The 16,706-nt window shown below is 49.2% G+C and overlaps 3 protein-coding genes across 3 annotated transcripts; all 3 read left to right on the top strand.

The window, feature by feature from the left end:
* The first annotated feature begins 442 nt into the window (after positions 1 to 442).
* On the top strand, positions 443 to 11,737 carry LOC117893022 (peroxisome biogenesis factor 1). Its single transcript, XM_034799379.1, has 9 exons — positions 443 to 646; positions 753 to 879; positions 1,050 to 1,153; positions 1,422 to 1,536; positions 1,590 to 3,182; positions 3,254 to 3,450; positions 3,509 to 4,132; positions 11,351 to 11,454; positions 11,528 to 11,737. Exons 1-9 carry the CDS (start codon positions 554 to 556, stop codon positions 11,595 to 11,597), a joined length of 3,027 nt encoding a protein of 1,008 aa, XP_034655270.1. The 5' UTR covers positions 443 to 553; the 3' UTR covers positions 11,598 to 11,737.
* LOC117893021 (fibroblast growth factor receptor homolog 2) lies at positions 4,939 to 11,286 on the top strand. Its single transcript, XM_034799378.1, has 3 exons — positions 4,939 to 5,360; positions 7,881 to 10,551; positions 10,622 to 11,286. The coding sequence occupies exons 2-3, from the start codon at positions 7,918 to 7,920 to the stop codon at positions 11,201 to 11,203; spliced, it is 3,216 nt and encodes a 1,071-aa protein (XP_034655269.1). The 5' UTR covers positions 4,939 to 5,360; positions 7,881 to 7,917; the 3' UTR covers positions 11,204 to 11,286.
* A 192-nt stretch (positions 11,738 to 11,929) lies between the features above and the next one.
* LOC117893023 (fat-body protein 1) lies at positions 11,930 to 13,990 on the top strand. Its single transcript, XM_034799380.1, has 2 exons — positions 11,930 to 12,170; positions 12,229 to 13,990. Exons 1-2 carry the CDS (start codon positions 11,931 to 11,933, stop codon positions 13,918 to 13,920), a joined length of 1,932 nt encoding a protein of 643 aa, XP_034655271.1. The 5' UTR covers position 11,930; the 3' UTR covers positions 13,921 to 13,990.
* The last annotated feature ends 2,716 nt before the right edge of the window (positions 13,991 to 16,706 follow it).

Genomic DNA, 16,706 nt, shown 5'->3' with positions numbered 1-16,706 from the left:
ACAGCTGGATTTTATGTACACTCACACACACCCACACCTACATAAATATATTGAACCCGTAAACTATTTTAAAAAAATTATTATTAACCAAATAAACTAGCCAAAAGAAAAAATGTTCTTTGTTTTTGAATTTCAAACACGGCCGCGGGCCGCATCATCTTTCAAAACTAGAGATGGGCGATAGACTTAAGTACTTTCATGGGTTTTAAAGTTTTCAGACTGCATAGTTAATTATTATTCTTCCAATGTAAAAATATGTTCCATACAGGTTTATAAAATGTATCGAAACCTCCCAGCTCTCAAGCCGAAGAAATCAGGGAGCTCTCACTTCAAAATTCTGTTACATCTCTATAAACTATCGATAGTCACGAGGCGATAGTCAGCAAATGGAAGAAGAAGAATGATAAATATATCGGCATATTTTGTGGGTCAGACTACGCGGTCACACTACGCAACGCGCCCAAAGTACCACAGCTGATTACCGAAAACGTTTTGAAATGATTTAAACGATTTAAATTCATGATATCGCACACGGCGGACTACGGACGCGAGAATGTTCAAACGCACATTTACTGTGGTTTATCGGCCAATTAAGAGCAACTTTGTGCTGCTGCCGGACCAGTACTACGGTGTCGTATCGACCTATGTAAGTGTCCAAAAGTCCAATCGTGCGGGCGGGCGCCCAGATTAGATAAGCCAGTCAATCAGTGTGTGGGATTAGTAAGATTAATCCGATTCGTTCATACTACTAGGACACGGGCTGCCTCAGTTTGCAGTACAATGGACGCGTGCACTACGCCTCTTGGGCACCGCACTCTGGTGGCGGCGGCATCAAAGACAACGAAATTGGGATCAATGCCAGGGCGGCCAAGGAGATCGGTAAGCAGTTACTTAACAGGCGGATGTGATGTGATCTGTGATGTGTGATGTTATACGAGTGCATCGCTTGCCAAAATACCGTAAAATTGGATTTCTATTTATCGCTCTCTAAACTTATTTCTATCTATATCTGTGCCTTGCATATTTATGTTGGTCTCTTTTTGTCGTAGGTCTGAATGAGTCAAGTGTGGTCAAGTGTGCGCTCATCGCTGACGTTCTCAATCTGCGCAGCGTCCACGTTACCCCCGTCTCCGCCAAAGACTGGGAGATCATTGTGAGTGATGTGGTGTGCTGTGCTGTGCTGAGGTGCTTCTCTTGTTGGATGCTCTGGGAATGTGTTTGGTCTGCTTAAAAATAGACAGGCAATTTATATCTTAGCATTTGGCGCGGGCGTGTGCTTGCAGTGTACACTTTGCGTGGGCATTGTTTGGCAGGCATTGCCATTGACCCCAGTAGTCTGACCAGAGAAGCGTTCTTGGCTCGAGCAATGTAATGTTTCCATGTTTCCGAGTCCTAATCAAGAAATAATATGTTTGCGACAGGAGCTAAGCAGCGAGAAGATCTCAGGAAGCGTCCTTGAGCAGACGCGCATCGTCAACTCCACGCAAATTCTGATTGTTTGGATCAATAAGTCCATGCAGGTGGCGCTGACAGTGGGTAAATATCATCGCCGTGGCTCACAACATTTTGCTTAAATATCCACTTTGCAGATCGCCTGAAGCCGCACACTAGCTATGGCAGGATGGACCACAACACTGAGTTGGTGGTGGCCCCCAACCTGTACAAGGGACTGACCAATGGCACCTCCAATGGCGACAGCAAAGACGAGAGCACGAAACTCTCGCGCAGCAAGACGAGTGCCCAGGTCAGGGATGAATCCGTGAATGGCAAGCCGGTGCCCCTCAGCCATTCCGCCACAGCGTACACCGTGAAGAATACGTTGCAGCGAAACAAGCGGCAGGATCACATGGAACGTCTTAAGAAGGATCTGCGCAGGGAAAGCTTGCGAAGCTTCGAGTTTCGTGTGATACGAGGTCTGTGGCGCGAGCAGGCCCAGGAGTCGGATGTCTATGTTTATAGCAAGCACTTGCCCGAGTTCATGGATCTGGATCACTTCTATTGCATGCACACGGCCAGCGACAAGGACTACTACGTGAGGGTGCGCACGATTGACGAAGAGCTGCACGGCGATCTGCCCGGAACCATTCATCCCTCCATTGAGCTGAACGCTAATTTGATGAAGTTGCTGGGGATCAAGGAGCTGGAGCGGATTGTGCTGCGGCCGAAGACAATCGTTGTAAACTTTGTGGAGAAGATCGAGCTGTTTGCACACAAGAAGACACACTACAAGATCATTGAGAATGCATTTAAGCGATTTGTGATCGAGCGCACCCAATCGAAGCCGATGCTCTTCAACCAGGAGGAGGTTGTGCGCCTAGAGGACGATCTGCTAGTCACCGTTGGCATACTACCGGAGCATTTCCGCTATTGCGTGGTCGATGCCCAGTTCCTGAAGGAGTCGAAGATCTATGCGGCTGACTTGGTGCGCCCTGTCAGCGAGATCATTAAGGAGCAGCCGCCTGTCACCTCGCCGCTAAGTGTCAAGGATCTCATACGCCTGCCAGAGTACGACAAGATTGTGGACCAGGTGGTGCGAGAGCTGCGCATGAATTTGTGCCTGAATGCAGACAATTCCGTGATGCGGCAGTGCAATGTCCTACTTACAGGCGCCGCCGGCACTGGCAAAACGGTTCTAGTCGAGCGAATCTTGGAGCAGTTGTCACGCAAGCCGGACTACTGCTACTTCGACATCTTCTACGGATCGCGCAGCAAGGGCCGCAAGACCGAGTCAATACAGAAGGATCTGCGCAACATATTCACCAGTTGTCTGCAGCATGCCCCCGCCATCGTGGTACTCGAGAACCTCGATGTGCTGGCTCATGCCGCGGGCGAGCAGTCCAGCCAGGACGGCGAGTACTACAACCGCATGGCGGACACCGTCCACCAACTGATTGTGCAGTACACCAACAGCAATGCCATTGCCGTCATTGCAACTGTGAGCGAACTCCAGACGCTAAACAAGCGCCTCAGCTCACCCCGGGGTCGGCATGTGTTCCAAACGGTTGCTCGCTTGCCCAGCCTGGAGCGTCCCGATCGCGAGATTATTCTGCGGGAGCTGTGCAGCCACATCGACATATCCCAAGAGCTCGACCTGGCAAAGTTCTCCAATCTGACGGAGGGCTATCGCAAATGTGATTTGGTGCAGTTTGTGGAGCGAGCCATCTTTTACGCCTATCGCATCAGTGAGTGGCCAATCTATAATCAGTAATATCTAATTACTCCAATTGGTGCTCCCTTCCCCTCCATCTTTTAGGCAAAGCAAAGCCGCTGCTGACCAACGACCAGCTCATTGAGTCCTTGGAGCACACCAATTCCTACTGCCTGCAGGGCATCCAGAGCAATCAGAAGACTGGAAGCGATTCGGACGCCACTGAGATGCGCGTAGAGGAGCTGCCGGGCCTGGAGTCGGTTGTGGGGGTACTCGAGGAGGTGCTCATGTGGCCCTCAAGGGTAATGCATCTGAAAACTGTTCTAACTCTGTAAAAATCTTATGATGTACGCATTGCAGTATCCAACCATCTTCAACGCTTCGCCGTTGCGCAATCAGGCCGGTGTCCTGCTGTACGGGCCGCCGGGCACGGGTAAGACCTACCTAGTGTCCCAGCTGGTCACCTCTTGGAATCTGCGCATTATATCCGTGAAAGGCCCTGAATTGCTGGCCAAGTATATTGGCCAGAGCGAGGAAAATGTCCGGAATCTGTTCAATCGCGCCCGCAGCGCCCGGCCCTGCGTGCTCTTCTTCGACGAGTTCGACAGCCTGGCCCCCAAGCGTGGTCACGACTCGACGGGGGTGACGGACCGCGTGGTCAACCAGCTGCTAACCGAACTTGACGGCGTGGAGGGTCTCCAGGGGGTCACCGTCATAGCAGCCACCTCCAGACCCGAACTGCTGGACCCGGCCCTGTTGCGGTCGGGTCGCATCGATCGTCTGGTGGAGTGCCCGCTGCCGGATGCCGTGGCCCGGGTGCGCATCTTCGAGGCCCTCAGTTGCACCCTGAGCCTGGACGAGTGCGTGGATTTTGACTGGTTTGCGGGCAGGACTGGTAATTACACTGGCGCCGATATACAGAGCATCCTGACCTCGGCGAACATGGCGGCGGTGAAGGAGGCTCTGGCACAGTTCGGACACGAGGTAAGTGGACTATTTACACAGAATTCCAGTGGCCGGAAATGGCCCTACATCCATGGCTAGTTCTTGGTCGACGACTTGTGCTAGGGCCAGGGCTAGGGCTATATTATGGCCGCCTGCGGGGAGCCCTTCCGTTTCTCGGATTCGTTTAAGTTTAGTTTCGTTTCCCATCGCGCGGCAGCAAGTGCAACGAAATGTGTTCAACTATTTTTGGGTTTCTTACGTGACTGGCATCTGGATCAGAATCTATGCGGGTCCCCCGGCGGGATCGCTAGTCTTCGGATGGGATTTTGGGATATCAGTCACGTAACGGATATTTCCTTATTGATATGCGATTATCGCGCATGCGCACGTACTGCAACAGCAACAGAAACAACAGCAACAGCCACCACAGTGCAGGCCGTAAGACAATGGAAACATTTTTCTTTTGCATAAATTAAGCCGCCAAGCAAACACCCGACCTGCGACCAACCCACACACACACAAAGGAGCCAAAGGCAGAGATAATAAAGAATTTCAACAATACGAAGCCACCGCAAACATGCTTAGAATAAGACAACAACAAGAACAAAAAAGAACGACAGAGAGAGAGAGAGTCCCGAAGGAGCGGGAAACAGCTATGGTATTACTGGAAGAGAATCGGAATTGCTTTAAATTTTCCTTAGATTAGGTTTAAGTTTTGAACATAGTCTTAGAAGTGAAGTAAATTAACTTTAAAAAGCAGCTTGAATTATCGGAACATTGGCTGCTATTCCTCCAAAAGGACACATTCTTAAGAATGTAATAAGGCATATAACACAGCACATACATATGTACATATGTATAAATCTCTTTCAGGAATACCCTTAGCCCAAACCATTGCAATATGCGGGAGGAAGGGAGAGCGCGTGCGGCCGCGTCCACCTCGAACAGGTAGCCGAGACCTCTCCCCTCCTGGAAAGGATCCTAGCCGACGTTGCCCAAGGTGTTGCGATGCAAGGTGAGGCAGCTATTGCCATTCTCGTTCTCTTGTGAGAGCTCGCTCGAAAGGCCTCACCTTGTGTTAACACACTCTGACTTGGTGCGCCGTGCGGGCAAAAGTTTCTCTTTCTGTGGCCGGCTCCTCCGCTCGATCGTTACTTTCAGTTCTTTGAGCACATTCAAGCAAATCGGTTGACTTCGCATTTATCTTACTCCCACTCGGGCAACGAAACACTGACAACGGACAACGGCCAACGAGCCACGGACCACGGTTAGTGCAACGGAAGTGCGGTCTCTCTGTGCCCCTCTGCCTCCCTTCTTCTCCTCTCTGTGCTGGGCTTCTGAGCCGCTCTCGTGCATTGGGAGGAACATAAAATTGGCAACGATGCGGAAATACAAGGCGCCTGTTCCTCGCCTCCGCCCCCACTCCCGCCAGGCCGGAGATGTTTACCCGCCATTGACAGCCAACTAAAATAAAGGAAAATATTGTGACAATATCTTTTCGTCGGGTTAATTTTTTATGTCTCCCCCTCGCTCGCGAATAAAAGACAAACAAAGAACGTGATATTTTGGTGAAAAAAGGAGGAAAAGAATTGTACGAGCGAATGCCCATTCCTTCTGACATGACAGCACAACAGAAACAGAAATAATAAAATATACATAACATTTTTAAAGAGATGATCCTGCAGTGAAATAAACACAATCTTGTCTTGTCAAGTGCACCACAAACAATTGGAAACCAAACATAAGCAAACTCACCAAAATAAATAAAGCTAAAAACTTTCAAGAAAAATAGGGGAACACAAAAAAAGAAAATTGGGTTCTAATACGGAATGAACAATAATAACTTTCCGATCTATGTAAAATCAAGTGAATTATCGAAACTCTACGCAAATTTGAGTAGTGCTAGAACATCATTAACCACAAAGACAAAACACAATTCCTTTCAATAAGTATTTCCAAACTGAAACTTTAAAAAAGTCTAAAACATAAATACAACTAGCATGCAACATTTTTCGTGACAATTCAGCCAACCAAGCTAACTAAATATGTTCTTCCCCTGGCCCCAAAGAGAGACCCCATTGAAATGTCAAATCGAGAAGGCGAGAGATTCATGCGCTTGATAATATTTCAAACGATAAAAAGGTGTTAGCCAAATGTGTTTGGCCATGTGTGTGGCAATCGAACAATACTGAATGATTGACGAATTGAGAAAAAATAACAAAATAAGAGAAATAATCAGATACACTTCAAACACATCGATCGCGTATTTGGCAACAAATGGGAGAAAAAGGAATTGAATAAATTAAAATCTGCGACGCGTGTGCATATCATCATACTCGTACATATGTATGTACATATGTACACACATACATATGTAGGAATATACTCGTACAGCTAAGAAAACAGCCACATTTACTGGTAGCACTACCAATAATATACAAAAATACATAGACGACACTGGCAATAGCAACAACGGTTGTCGTATGCCTACTAAACAACAGAATAAGTACATTTCATTAACGGGACAGTGGTTCGAGATTAACCTTGATTTTTTGAACATAGTTAATGGTAGATTTAAGGGTCGGAAAACATGATCAAATGTCACAGTCCCACCGACTACCTATAGAGAGAAGATTATATTGGGGGCATATTTGTTGTCTGTCTAGTAGCTCGCAGTTTTCCGTTACGATCCATTACGAGCCATAGATGTCCATGTTTGATTAAAGATGTTTAATGCGAACATTGTTTCATTATTATCTGGCTAAAAACAATGTGACAGTTGAATAATTAATTAAGTAAAATAAGATGCTAAGTGTTAAGGGACACTTTGGTCGATTTTCAAACTATTCATTGTTTGTCTGACTAAACGAATCGGAATTCCGCCAAATTCAACTATAATCAACTAAATCTTTAGCAAGTCATTTTGGAATCATTAAGTATGATTTTCATACATACTTTGCTTGTATTTACTTGTTTGAAAAATCACTCGATTATTTGTATAGTAAATCCCCAGATAAATATGTCAGGAACTGAAATTTTCAAAATGGTTCATATTTGTAAGCAAGATCCTTTGATGATATCTGTAATTTGTGTTTTTTAAGATCAAATTCAAATTGCACTTGAGCAACAGAGCATTCGCCAGTCGCTGCGTCGTTGATTTCATTTAATTCGATGGCATCATTTGGGAATTTCTCAATTAGAGTTTACGAATCTTTAGCACCTTTAGTGTTTGATTTTCGAATATATAGATATATACATATGTATATATAGAAATAGCTGGAACCACTGTGCTGGATTCATCAAATTTGTTGGCTGTTTGTCTAACTGTAGGCCTTTTCTGTTGTTGTTGAATGAAAAACAAGAAGCGCACGCCAAAACCATTACATGCACACCATGTACAGCAACGGGGCCCAGTCGAAGCGCATTTGGCCAATGTCGAATATAGACAAGCAATAATGGGGCTGTCTTTGGGAGTGGGATTGTCAGTGGGAGTGGGAAGGAATGAGCGACTGTGTCCGGCAATTCAGTTGGATACCAAGACGTCGTCTTCGAGCTCATTACGGAGGCATGGCACATAATCTTCGCTGTTTTTAGCTGCTACTTCTCCCCATTGAATTTTTGCATATTGAGTCTCGAGTGCGCGCCGCGCGGGCTATAAAATATTAAACAATAATAATAAATAAATAAAATGACACAGAGAGGCAGAGCGGGAGAGTGATTTGGCAATAGTCTTCGATTCGATCCACCTATATATTCCACTGACATACGCTCTCGCACACTCGTTTAGCTGCTGTTGAACTCAAGAGGAGAATCCACTCGAGGCCATGGTAAAAGTGCTGATCACGCTGATGATCATTGGGCTCGGCTGTGCAGCGCCGCCGAATGCCTGCGATCTCAGCCAGCACCGCTGCCTTATCGATGTTACCGCGGAGAAGGGAGGTGCGCGAAAGCGGCATGTGCCCTCCGATGTGGACATTACATTGCAGTGCTTCCGTCCGCAGGCGAGATGGTTCTTCCAGGACAGGGCCCTTTACAACGGCACCTCTCTGCGACTTGAGCGGGTCCAGTCCAGACAATCGGGGAGCTACGGCTGTGTGGACAGCACGAATCGATGGCTGAATGTCTCTGTGATTGTTGGCGCCCCCAAGGAGCAGGCTGTTAACGACATTGCCAGCTTCGCCAAGGTGGATCCACGTCCCACACCCCAACAAATCCCTAGCGGCAGTTCGGGCACGGATCTCTTTTTCCAACCCCTAAATGTGAGCCAAAAGCTTCCAACATTGGTTCAGAGATTGCCCGATTCCGTGCAGCGAAAGGCGGGCGGCCTCTTCCAGCTAAGCTGCAGCCCCTTGGAGCCGGAAGTCGAGGGAGTTAACATATCCTGGCTGCACAACGGCACCCAGGTGCTCGGTGGTCGGGGCCGCATCAAGCTCAAGAGATGGTCCCTGACCGTGGGTCTGCTGCAGCCCGAGGATGCCGGCACATATCGCTGCCAGCTGTGCTCAGACCAGGGCTGTTTCGACAGCAATCCCACACAGCTGGAGGTGACGAGTCGCAGCCACACGGCCCCTGTGCTGCGGCCGGACTATCCGCGGAACGTCAGCACGGCCCTGAATGACTCAGTCAACTTCCAGTGCCCACTGGAGGACTCCCAGCTGCAGCCGCAAATCAAGTGGCTGCACCAGGAGAGCGGTGGCAGCATTCAGCTGTTGGTGGAGCGCCTGAGGGAGCAACCGCAGGATCTGCCCGCGGATGTGCAGCAATTGCCCACCATTAAGGATGAACCGGAGGTGCTGCGCCTGGGGCACGTCCAGTTCGAGGATGCCGGCTGGTACATCTGCATCGCCGAGAACCAAGTGGGACGCACTGTGGGCGCAGCCTATCTGGAACTGCACACCGCCCTGGAGACCAGCACAGTTCTGGCGGACACTACAGCGAGCACCACCACGACAACGTCTCTACGCGCCAATGCTCTGGACACAGATGACGAGGCAGACGATGCGGCCGGTGATGCGACAGCCGGGGAGCGTCCGCCGGTGTTCAAGAAGCAGCTGGAGCGCCTGCAGCACTCGGTGGCCGGAAAGACGATCACCCTATCCTGTCCAGTGGCCGGAAATGCCAGCATCACCTGGACGCGGGACAGCAAGCCCCTGAAGCGGCGCGAGGGCAGCTATGTCCTGAAGAAGTGGAAGCTGCTAATCGACGATGCCACATCCGATGATTCGGGGATCTACACTTGCCAGGTTTGCAACGGCCGCGGCTGCATCAAGTTCGATTTCAGTGTGGAGATCAACGATCGCTTCCGCGCCCCACCGATCATCATGGTGCCCCAGAACCAGACGGTGCAGGTGAATGGGAGCGTGACCATGGAGTGCTCGGTGCTCTCCGACCTGAACCCCACCGTTCGCTGGATCCGGGTGGTGCCCAGAAATCGCTCAGAGGCGGAAGCGCATGTTGCAGCTGCAGCTGCAGCGGAAGGTGCGGACGTTGTGCAGATCCCATTGAACACCACACTGGACCAGGAGCACATCCTACAGCTACACAATGTTACCCACGACCAAGAGGGATGGTACACCTGCACCTCCTCCACTACGTTGGGCACCAGCAATTCCAGCGTGTATCTGCGCGTGGTGGACTACTCGCCGCACATGAAGGTGTATGCCCTGCTGCACAGCCACCCCTTGGGCTTTACGGTGGCCGCAGTCATGATCGTGGCCCTCTTCCTGCTGGGCAGCGCCTTCATCGTGTACATGCTGCGGCGCCTTAGACGGGAGAAGCTGCTGAAGCATCGCATCGAGACGGTGCATCAGTGGACCAAGAAGGTTATTATCTACCGCCCGGCCAGCGCGGAGGGCAGCTCTTGCTCCGCGGGTGATCTTCAGATGCCGGTGATCAAGATCGAGAAGCAGAGAACAACCTTTTCGACGACTGGTGCGTGTAGTGCCGATTCCTCGCAAGGCTTCAACGAGTACGAGTTCCCGCTGGACTCCAACTGGGAGATTCCCAGGCAACAATTGTCGCTGAGCTCCATACTGGGCGAGGGCGCCTTCGGCCGGGTGGTGATGGCCGAGGCCGAGGGTCTGCCCCGCAGCCCCAACATGGCTGAGACCATTGTGGCCGTCAAGATGGTAAAGGAGGAACACACGGACGCGGACATGGCCAGCCTGGTGCGCGAAATGGAGGTGATGAAGATGATTGGCAAGCACATCAATATCATTAATCTGCTAGGCTGCTGCAGCCAGGGCGGGCCCCTCTGGGTCATCGTCGAGTTCGCGCCCCACGGCAATCTCAAGGACTTCCTGAAGCAAAATCGGCCGGGAGCGCCGCAGCGTCGCAGCGACAGCGATGGATATCTGGACGACAAGCCGCTGATGCCACAGCAGCATCTGGGGGAGAAAGAGCTGACCAAGTTCGCCTTTCAAATCGCCCGCGGCATGGAGTATCTGGCCTCTCGACGGGTATGTTGATTGTTGGTCTTCGCGCTGCGAGTGTTGAACGTATATTTCATTTGGAAATCCCTTTTTGTAGTGCATTCATCGCGATCTGGCAGCCCGAAATGTGCTCGTCAGCGATGGCTATGTGATGAAGATAGCCGACTTTGGCCTGGCCAGAGACATTCAGGACACAGACTACTACAGGAAGAATACCAACGGACGACTGCCCATCAAGTGGATGGCACCCGAGTCGCTGCAGGAGAAGAAGTACGACTCGCAGAGCGACGTGTGGAGCTACGGGGTGCTGTTGTGGGAGATCATGACCTACGGAGAGCAGCCATATCCGCAAATAATGTCTGCCGAGGAGCTCTACAGCTATCTGATCACGGGGCAGCGCATGGAGAAGCCTTCCAAGTGCTCGCTCAACATCTACGTGGTGATGCGGCAGTGCTGGCACTTCGAGTCGTGTGCCAGGCCCACGTTCTCGGAGCTGGTGGAGAGCTTCGACGGGATACTGCAGCAGGCGAGCAGCAATCCCAACGATGCCTACCTGGATGTGTCCATGCCCATGCTGGAGACACCGCCCTCGTCCGGCGACGAGGACGAAAGCTCTGAAACAGAAACATTCCGAGAGACTTTACCGCTTAGATATCAATATACTTATAAGTTTAACTAGTACTAGTCGTAGGCACCTGGCAACCGGCACCCGTCACCGCCAAAGCCAAGAACTTCCAGCGAGTCAATAAAATCCCATCGAAATTACACACTCCATGGAGAATTTTTGTCCCAGGATTAATTAACTTTCTTTCCCTCCCACCCGTAGAAATTGCCAAAGAAAATATCGCTGAAGCAAAAGCATCTGATCGAGTCCTTCCAAACAACTCGGCCCTCACTAAGCGCCTCCGATGTGGCCAAATATCACAAAACGTGAGTAAAATATTCTCGGATGATTTCGTAAATATAACATTAATTTGTATGTTAATTTCCCCCACGTATGCAGATATGCTCGTTTCACCAATAAAGAGAAGAGCTCGAGGGAGTTTGTGGCTAAGCGCGCTACTTTGGCTTAAAGACAAAGACTAAATTAGCATAGAACTCTGTTTATCCTTAGCCGTATTTTGTATCTTTGTACATGGAGGAAGGCGAAAGTCTACGTCTTCTTCTTCAACTTCTTCTTGTTGAGGCAATAAACCGAATTTTGTTTAAAGAACGAGTAAGAATCCATCCACGACAGTCTTTATTCCCCAAGTCCGTATAGAGAATTGGAACATGCCAGCCCGGAAAGGTCAACGAATCTCAATGATAGCTTCAGAGCTTTCTTATCTGAGCTTTGCCTATACAGAAAAACCTTCTCGTGCATATTGCGAGTGCAGATGCCCACCAAATGATCAGTCGCTGGCGAAATGTTGCGCTTAACACTCGTTTGGCTTTGTTTTCTCGACCTCGGGGGTGGTTGGAGCCGGAGCCGGGGCCTGCCATTGTGGAATCGAGTTCCCGAAGATCCCATAGGGAGACCAGCGGAACAGGCAGAGCGTCAACGTTTCCTGCTCGATTTGCTCCTGCAAGTTCACAAGCCTCTGCTGCATCAAGAACTGACAGCCATGGGGAGTCGTCTCAACGAGGAGCCAAGTGATTACCAAGAGGCAAGTGCGAAAGTCAAGAGTAATGAAGGCTCAAGTCGTAATTGAACTTATCTTGCAGGGGGCCATGCGGAGTCTAAGAGAATTTCTGGATAGTGTGCATGAGAATAAAGTTCCCCGGCCCTTTGGAATCTACAGTCAGCTGGATAAGGCGATGCCTGAGCACCTGTTGGGCGTGTATCGGTTTCTAGTCCTGGCCAGGGATTGGTACTCGTTCCAGCGAAACGCGTGCTATGCCAGGATACACTTTCACCCCATTCTCTTTGTGAATGCTTTGCAACTGGCGGTGGACGAGAGAGAGGACACCAAAGACTTAAGACTACCAGCCATGTATGAAGTGCTGCCGCAGCTGTACTTCGAGGAAGAGGTGATTCTGGCTGCCCAGGAAGTTTCCTGGCAGCAACTAGTTCCCACTAGAGCTGCAAGTCCTAAAAGCACTTGGCTGGAGGTCCTCCGGGGCTATCTCAGTCCCAGGCGACCGCTGGACAAGGAGGAGCCACTGAATGCGGATGCAGTAGTCATCGATGATGAGAGGAAGGTGGCCCATCTCTGCTTCGATGTGCAGCTGAGTTCCTATTGGAACAATATGATTAATCGGCTGACTATCTCTATTGAGGAGTGGAAGGAGTCGGAAAGGGATATGCGGATTGTAGACGGGGACCGCCAGATGGCATTTCGGGGACCCACTGATGAACTCAAATTCCAAAACCAATCACCGAACAGACTGTATTCCAGGTTCCCCCAGCTATTTTTCGATGTTATCGAGCAATTCGTGGCTGCCTTGATGATGGAAGACGTTGCCACAGGCCAAATATCGATGGAGCTGATCGATCCTCCGCTGATCACAACCGGGGGTGTTCCCTTTACAGGCACCTCCATGGACACAGAAGCCGTGCGTGGCGTCCTTAGCCAAACGATTGATCATCTGCAAGCACAGATCAACGATGCAGTCAGCAATGTCACCCAGCCTTCTGACATTCCTTTTATTGTACAACATTTGGTGGCCTCCCAGTATCTGAATATCTGCCGGAACCTGAGTCTGGCCATTAATGATCATGGGCCAGGGCGGCCCAGCATGCTGGACTTGGCCACAGCCAACCTCCGGGATCCAATCTATCGATCACTGCTTCTCCGACTGAACAGGCTGGTGTTCAGCTATGAAGTGGGCGCGCTCCCGGTCAGTCAGTTGCCGAAGCCATCCCTGGAATCGATTTTTGTCAGTCAACTGCGCTCATTTGAACAGATTGTCGACACAGATCTCATCAATGTAATGGACCAACAGCTGCTCCAAACGCACCGCAATAACTTGAGATTGTTACGACGTCGTCTTGTGGCACGTCAACGTCGTCTCAATCATGGCACCTTTCATATAACCCTTGAACTATCGGCCCCAGCGGAGGTCTCAGTGCAGACAGACCTCTATTTGGCTCTTCGGAATCAGTCAAGGCCACGCCTGCATTTGGACGGCTTTGTTAGCACTTTGAGAAAAGGCATCAACGTGTTCCAACGACATTTTCCATCATGCACGCGTGGAAGTAGACCCACAATGAGCCAGCTCTATGGCACCAATTCCCCAGCGACAGATGGCACCCGCTCACGTGGTCTTCCCCCACACCTTATGGTGCCACGGGGAGCTGAAGAGGGCCTCAAGCTTCAATTGATCATAGAGCTAACAGAACCAGGCCTCGAAAACGAGTGGTCTGGGGCCATCCTGCACACAGAGTCGACGGATGTTTTAATCTTTCATCATTAGCCACTGCCCGATTAAGCTATAATATATGCTAAGTGCTAATTGATTGTTAATTAATTAAACTCCATCTCACTTCACTTGCTAGCCAGACAGAACTCAAATTGGGAATGGTACTGAGCGCATATAGTTTTCAGAGCACGCACACGCTTCGAGTGAAATTGGGTGAAGGCAGGATGAACATAAGCGAATGTGTGTCGCAATAAACAAGTAATTGATACAGGAATATTTTACTTGGAATATTAGGCAATTATGCAGATAAGTTCGGAATGAAAAGCATCCAACATTCGTTCATGACAGGTGAAATATCCGAATATGATCTCCAATTTGTTTGGTTAACAAGACACACACGGAAATAATCGCATTCCTGTTAGTTTGAAAATCAAATAATATGTCTGTCAAAACGGTGCAAGAAGTGGGTAGTGGGCAGATAGACTCGGAACTCGAATGAGAACGGTTTATTATAGGCGTCGCATGTGAATGCGATGACAACAAAAAGGCATAATAGTAAAATTAAATGTGTCTATTATGCCAGCCAATACAATGCCCACATAAAACCGCACTCTGGCAGAGATTCACACCCACACCCACACCCACACTCCATACCCTCACAGGAGCCACACAATCATTTGGCAGGCAAGAAGCGTTTAAGGAAGGATGTGTTGCTTAGAGGAACCAAGACCGTGTTGGGTTTGGGTGGGGGGTGGCTGTTCCTACGGATGGTTTCTCGGTGGCACATAACCGTACCGTTCCCGGTACGAATACGCATAAAAACAAATGCACACAGTGCCAGCAACAACAGAGGCAATGATTTCATTCAATTCCCCCAACAAAGAGCAAGGGCAAGCGCAGAGAGACATTTGCATCAACTAGAAGGAAGGCCTTCGGTCTGTGCTTGGTCTGGGTGGTTATGGCAATGGTTGGCCCGGGGAGTCCTGGGCGTGTTTGTTCCTAGATAAGCGCAATAATATGCACGTATTTTACGCCAACCTACACCCCCACACCTCACACACGCCAATTCCCTTCCTGTCCATCCCAACAGAGTCCTTGCTTTCATCCACCTCCCCCTGATTCTAAGAATGCGCAAATTTAAATGCGAATTGTTTTCACTTTGTTGGCTCTGTCGCTTTGCCTAATTGACTTTGTGCCACGTCTTGCCAGCCATTTCCCTCCGAAAATGGTAATAAAGAAAGAATAAACTGAATAGACGACAATCAGCGTTTGCTTTTCTTGGGTTATTTTCTCTTCTACTCTAATTTGTTTGCGGTTCATAAAAAAAGGAAGGCTCCTCCCAAATTCCAACAAATGAAAAAAAATGGAAAAATGAAAAGTTGGATAACACTGCAGGGCTTATTAATTTTACAATTGTTACAACCAGAAGTTCGGGGAGTTCGGGGCTTGGGTCTCGGTTTACTTGGAAAATGTTGCCAAATTGCTGACCTGGCTAAGGAGCCAAAGGGGCGGAGGAAAGTACTTTCCATATTTGAAAAGTCTTTAAATCTGAGTGTATTTTGCATGCTTTGCGTTGCATGCGAGTGTCTCCTCCCTTAGATCCTTTTTTCTCTTTCTTCTCTAAAAGCTTTGGAGCCATCGTGAGCATCTCCATGCTCGGCATTCGCCATTCAGCATTCTCTCGTGGCACTCCTCGGGTATTGTATTTCATTTCCGTTTTCATTATTATTTGTAGCTGTCCAACTTTGACTTCAATTCCGATTCCTGGCCTTGGCTGTCCTCCCAGCTGCAACACTGCCTCTCCAGTTGGTGTCTCCACTGCCCCCTTTTTTTATTATCGCTGCTTCTCCATCTCCATCTCCGTCTCCGTCTTCTTCCTTGACTTTTTGTGGTGCAAACCGAACGGAGAAGAGACTCAAGAACAACGTCTACGACGTTGCCAACATCCTGCCATCGTGCTAATTTCCGTTTCTTTATCTTGACACAATGGTGCGCATTAAAACCATGATGGACGGAGGATTTGGAGTCAGAGCCAGAGCCAGAGCAAGGGAAGCTTCATAACTAAGGGCTGGTTTTGTGGGTAATAACGGAATGGAGCAGCTGCAGCCGCTGTGACCATTGCGCTTTTATTTCCGCCCCATTCTTGGCCAACCATTCCTCTGTTGGCCCGCTACCGTGCCTCCTCCAGCCAATATGGCTTTAGACGCCATTTTTGCTTTGTCCACCTAATATTGGAGCCAACGTGAAAGGGACTTTTGGATTGAAGTTGGTATCGCAACATAATGGGGCTGTTCTAGGAGCTCTCCCGCTCTGTCCCTGCCTCTCTCACACCTTCCAAAGGGCCAGAAGGACCTCCCGCTAGGCTAAAAACCAGAAATTTGCATTCAACAACAACATGAAGACAAAATATTGATAAATGCCCGCCATTAAACGCGATTAACAATTTGAATTATGTGGCAAAGCCAAATTTTATTGCCAAAACCCACACACACACATTCACAGCAGCCGCAGCAGCAGCAACAGCAGCATCAACAAAAATTCTATGGCCAAACAAATGGCATCATTATTAAAATATTATATACGAGTGTATTGTGTGTGCCTAAACCAACCATAATTTCCATATATTGTTTGAGCGGGGAGGGGAGGACTAGGAATCGCGAGGAACCACCTCACCTCGCCTCGCCTCGCCTCGAGCTTAAAACAACATTTTTGGTTTGGTTTCCATTTTTTTCGGCGGGCACGTTCAGAAATTTTTGAATGCAATTGCGCGAAAGCGAAAATGATTGGCAATTGTTTGGCCCGGCATTCATTCATTCATTCATACAGATCAGATCCAATGC

The sequence above is a fragment of the Drosophila subobscura genome, chromosome J (assembly GCF_008121235.1).
Source record: "Drosophila subobscura isolate 14011-0131.10 chromosome J, UCBerk_Dsub_1.0, whole genome shotgun sequence".
NCBI lineage: Eukaryota > Metazoa > Arthropoda > Insecta > Diptera > Drosophilidae > Drosophila > Drosophila subobscura.
The sequence above is the reverse complement of the archived record's forward strand: the minus strand, read 5'-3'. Positions and strand labels throughout refer to the sequence as shown.